This window comes from Medicago truncatula, chromosome 3 (assembly GCF_003473485.1).
Source record: "Medicago truncatula cultivar Jemalong A17 chromosome 3, MtrunA17r5.0-ANR, whole genome shotgun sequence".
Classification (NCBI taxonomy): Eukaryota; Viridiplantae; Streptophyta; class Magnoliopsida; order Fabales; family Fabaceae; genus Medicago; species Medicago truncatula.
In genome coordinates, this window is record NC_053044.1 from 46,845,217 (window position 1) to 46,850,367 (window position 5,151).

General features: G+C 32.4%; 1 protein-coding gene across 1 annotated transcript; it reads right to left on the reverse strand.

Moving 5' to 3' along the window:
* Positions 1-2,732: 2,732 nt before the first annotated feature.
* On the reverse strand, positions 2,733-4,718 carry LOC11423676 (probable WRKY transcription factor 51). Its single transcript, XM_003602450.4, has 3 exons — positions 4,355-4,718; positions 4,105-4,254; positions 2,733-3,136 (listed from the first exon to the last, which is right to left on the reverse strand). Exons 1-3 carry the CDS (start codon positions 4,615-4,617, stop codon positions 2,932-2,934), a joined length of 618 nt encoding a protein of 205 aa, XP_003602498.2. The 5' UTR covers positions 4,618-4,718; the 3' UTR covers positions 2,733-2,931.
* Between the last annotated feature and the right edge of the window lie 433 nt (positions 4,719-5,151).

Genomic DNA, 5,151 nt, shown 5'->3' on the forward strand with positions numbered 1-5,151 from the left:
TATGATTAAAATTTGATATTGATAGAGTCAACTATGTCACCTAATATGTGACGAAGGGAGTGACTCAAATTAGTTACAGAAATAGAGGAATTAATTAGATACGTTGCCCGTGTGAGGAACTTTATTTGGCCAATACTAGAAGGTATGTCCCTCGTGTAGGGAACCTTCTTATTTGGGTAAACGGAAGGTGATTTCAAGTTTTTCTGGAACACATGAATCCAAAAATAATAGTGCAGTCAGTCTTCAGTGACTTGACTTGTGAGAAGGCTTATTTGTCATCAAAATTAATTGGCCCCATCCAAAGGACCATTGACCACACTTGCTAATCTAATGTTGAAAGCTAGACTTCAACCCTAGAGAAACAAAATACTTTCCAAAGCTAGTACTATTCAATGCTGCTCACAATTTAGTAAATATTAAATATGTTTATATGAAATTCATAAAATTATTTTGAATATTATTCATTTTCCAAATACCTTCCTAATTAATATTACTCCACCAATTTGTTTTAAAATACATAAATGATAATTTAGTAATAGTCATACATATTTTAGACATATTTATTACTTTCATAACCTTTTTTTTTTATATTCATGATTTTTGTGGTTCTTATATAATAAGAAATTGAGTAAGTAAATTTTTTGATTTATACGTTTTTCTTTCTTATAATTGCAATTGAAGAGAGTATTGTCTTGTTTATAAGAAAAAATTGTTTAAGAGTCCTATCTAGCATAAAGAATCCCTTCCAATATGATTTTCAAATGTCACTTAATATAGAGCAAGATTTACTAGGCAGAAGTCCTTGTCCCCTAGATCTCCTCTACTCTTTAAGTTTGAAAACTCTCGACCATCGGATCCAAGAAATTTTGGTACTTCTTTTACAACAACCCCAAAGGAAGTGCCTCTGTAGTTGGACAATATGTCTCCACGCATTGACAGAGATCTTCATGAAGGAGAGATAGAATTAGAAGGCGAGGACCGAGTTAATGACAAAGTTGATAAGAACCAACTGAACTCAGGCTCATAGATCTATTGCCCTATGACATGAGCCAAACCTTTTTGCAATGAACCGGATCATTGGCTCCCATGTCACTTCCCTCCTGGGATGCGTCCCAACTAAAATAAATTTACCCTTAAAGTAACATTGATGGTTGGCCAGAACCTTTATTTATACTATTCGTAAATTTTTTTAGAGTGTCTTGTAATAAGGGACATAGGGAGTGTATATTTCATAGACTTATCTACTCCAAAAAACAAATAAAGAATCTCAATCTTTAACAAAAAAAAAAAGGCTGAAATATGTATTCCATCTTTGCAATTACGGATCCTTTAAAAATTGGTCCCTGTAATCGCTAATCCTGACAATTTACCCTTGCATTGTTTAATCATTTAAAATTTCGTCTCTCTCCCCACTTAATCACTGTCATGTCACTAATTTGATGACGTGGCAATCACTACCATACATAAAATTCCAATTTCAACCCTGGGTTTCCAATTCTTTCTTCAATATTTTGTCCTCTTCTTAAGGGCAAAATTGGAATTTCATGTGTGGTAGTGATTGCCACGTCATCGAATTAGTGACGTGGCAGTGATTAAGTTGGTCAAAGGACGAAATTTTAAATGACTAATGATTGCAAGGCTAGTTTGCAAGGATTAACGAATATAGAGACAAATTTTTAAACGATTCCTAATTGCAAGGATGAAATACATATTTAAGGAAAAAAAAAAGACTTTTTTAAACAAAAAATTTTAATTGTTGAAAATTCATTTTTTGTTATGCACGTGAATGAAATTTGACTTCTCTAAATTCAGAAAATAAAGAGTTAACGGATTAATTATGATGAGTTATGCATGATATAAAATCAACTATATATTGAATATATTGATTTTTCATCAATTGTTTTTTCGAAAGAATTTGTTCATAACTTGTGTCTGTGTGAGACCTAAGTTAAGAACCTAAATGTATAAGCTTTTTCTTGAAAGTTGTACATTTAATGACTTAAAAAATTTCAAAAATTATCTTTTTAATATAAAATTTACTCCATTTGCTCTAAATTATATGTCACTTAAATATATATATTCATGCATATTATTTGGAGTTTTTTCTTTCTTTCTTTTGAGAGAGGATTTATTTGGAGTTATAATAATGCATATTGTATAGTATAGATAGAGTGAAAACATAATAGGTGATCGGAAACACTTGGACACGTATCTGTTTATTTTTTCATTTCTTATCTATCCAATGATTTCGATCATACGAAGAATTACTTTAAGCCTGTGTTTGGAAACGTGCTTGAAATTGCAACCGGTTCCAAAGAAAAGATGTAGTTATAGCTGCTTCGACGTTACCAAGTGGCTGTGGTTTGATCCAATCCAACCAGAACCAACCAACAAACTAAATTGGTTGCAATTTCATTCTGATCAGTCAACACCCGTCGTATACAAACAAATTAACCATTTTGGTGACTATTATTATTATTATTATGGGGCAAATAAGAAATCAACAAAATAAATCACCAAAACAATAGTAGTAGTGATAAAAGGTTTAATGGCGCAGTTAGCTTGTTGCCGCTTTCTAATATTCCTGTGTAATTTTGATACTCATAATTTCTTAATTGATTTCAAATTAGATTTTGAGGAATGAGGAGGGGAGATTTAATTATACATCTCACTTTTGAGATGAAAATGTAAAAATATGAACGCATGCACCTATACTTGGAACTTGGAAGCCATTAAAAACTCAGTACCGAATTTAGCAATGGTCGAATACGATGTTTAGCAGAAAATAACTATGATTAGATAACAGGAAGATAGCCAATACAACTTACCAACTCGATCAAACCTTCCTAGCCTTTTATTAAGAGCAGCTAGCTATATATATATATATATACACACACACACATATACTTATACTATATGATTAACTTAGCATTAATTGGAAGAAGAGGTTGCAGAAGGGTTCTGCTGTGGCCATTCATTGGAATACACCAAAGACACTGGGGTGCAGTATGAATTGCAGGGGCTTTCGTGATTGTGAACACCTTCATAGCTTGTTAACACATAGCTTGAATCTTCCCTATCCCTTTCCACCCTTTTCTTAACACCACATCTTTCACCTGAACACTTGTAGTAGTTCCTGCATGTATATCAGCACATCTTTAATTAACTTAATAATTTAAAGAAGAAGTATTTGATTAAATATTTTGTTGTTTCTCAACACCACCTGATAAGATCAACAGTCCCAGTGCACAGAATCTCTCTCTTTCAGACACACACACATAGCTACAGTGTCACACAAATAATGCAAAAGTGCCATTATTTACGGGGGACTAGCTACCTAGCAAGTGGGATCGATGCTGATCTTACATATACATATACTCATATATGTTTATAGAGAAAGAATAATTAATTGTCTTAACCGCAGCAAATTGAAACATCAACTTGCTACTACTTTTCTCTCGATTCCAGGACAAACAAATGGAAACCACACATATATACGCTAGCTCAACAAGTAGGGTTTATTTAATTGTACACCATTTAATTTGTTTGCTAATTAAGCACACAAGAAATGCATACATACATATATGATTGTGATTTATATATACGTCCATTAAAACCATATACAGTTTATAATTATGACACAAGAGTCCATGTCCCCCCTCCATCAACTAGTATATATCAGCCGCCACAATATTTATATGATCATATAACCAATCAGACCCACCACCACTATCCTATCTCCTACTATCCAATTAAGTTAAGGAGAATGCTAATCAATGTTTTAAGTATATTTGATTAATCAATTTAAAAAGTAAGTTTATATAAAGAAAACGGTGTAATTTATTGATATTTTTAAGATATTTTTTATTTATTTATGAATGCATTTAAGAACACTTGATAGCAAAACCCTTGAATTATAAGTTGTTGTGTAAGGCATGATTTTGATTAGGTTAGTAAAGTGCAAGTGCTCAACATTAATTTATTTACATGTGATTGTGAATTTACATTTTAAATTACATAATCTTTAAAAGATACATTGATATGACGTATGTAGCCAAGAAGGGCAATGAATTAAAAAAAAAACATTGACCAAGAGTAATTTACCTTGGGTATGGACTATTCTTGACAGACTTCTTTCCATACTTCCTCCATTTGTATCCATCATCCATAATCTCAAGCTGCGATCTCGTTCTAAACGTAACCCTTGGGCTCACATCTACTGTATTTTCCTTCATCACCCCGCTTTTACGTTTCCTGTCAAACCAAAGAATCCAAAATATATATACATTATTATATTTATCTGTATGTCAAGAATTAACATCACATAAGTGGTTAACATATGAAAAGCACTTGCATCATGTTATTGTTGTTGTTGGTAGAGGTTTCAATTTCATCACAAATTAATCCTTGATTGATGACATTAATATCAATGGTGGTGGAAGGTGCCTTGTTGTCTGATGATTCAGTTCCTGTACTTTGTGACCAACATTCTTGATGTTCATCATCCAGCACCAGATAATCAGATAAATTAATGAAATCAGACGAGAAAGGAGGAGGAGGAGATATATTATTATTGTGATAAGGGTTAGAATTAGGGTTTCCAAAATACATGTCCATCGCATTTAATTAGAATTTGGTCTTTTATGAATGAGTGATTTTGCTAGTTGCTATTTGCTAGTAGTAGTAGTAGTAGAACTTCATCGTGCTACCACTTGATATATATATATTTATATGGTTTTTCTTATAATATTATCCTAATACATATGCTTTATTACTGTTTGAATTGTGAAAGAAGAAGGATCCTTCCAAACATTTTCGTCGAGGGTGCAAGGAAGGCTACTTGTGGAGACACGTGTCAACTTCAAAGACGTGAAGGTGACGTCATCATCATGGCGTAGTAGTAGGCCCCAGCTTCTCCTAAGTTGAATCTGCAATAGGATAAAGGATATCGTTTATTACACTTTTGAGGTGTTCGTGCTCTAAATCTCATATTGAAGTTGTTTTCTTAAGATTTAAATATAATTTTTAAGGAAAATATTTGGAGAACATCCAATCGAGAGAAAGAGACGAGAGATAGTAATTTAATTGTTGTGATATCTGAGACTGAGAGAGATAAAAAATAATAATTAATGAAGTATTGAATAATCGTAG

Excerpts from the sequence above, each read along its gene's own strand:
- LOC11423676 (XM_003602450.4), bottom strand. The coding sequence starts at position 4,617 with ATGGACATGTATTTTGGAAACCCTAATTCTAACCCTTATCACAATAAT. Across the intron at positions 4,255-4,354 it reads AACAACAACAATAACATGAT|GAAACGTAAAAGCGGGGTGA; the intron begins GCAAGTGCTTTT and ends TTGGTTTGACAG. Across the intron at positions 3,137-4,104 it reads AAGAATAGTCCATACCCAAG|GAACTACTACAAGTGTTCAG; the intron begins GTAAATTACTCT and ends ATATACATGCAG.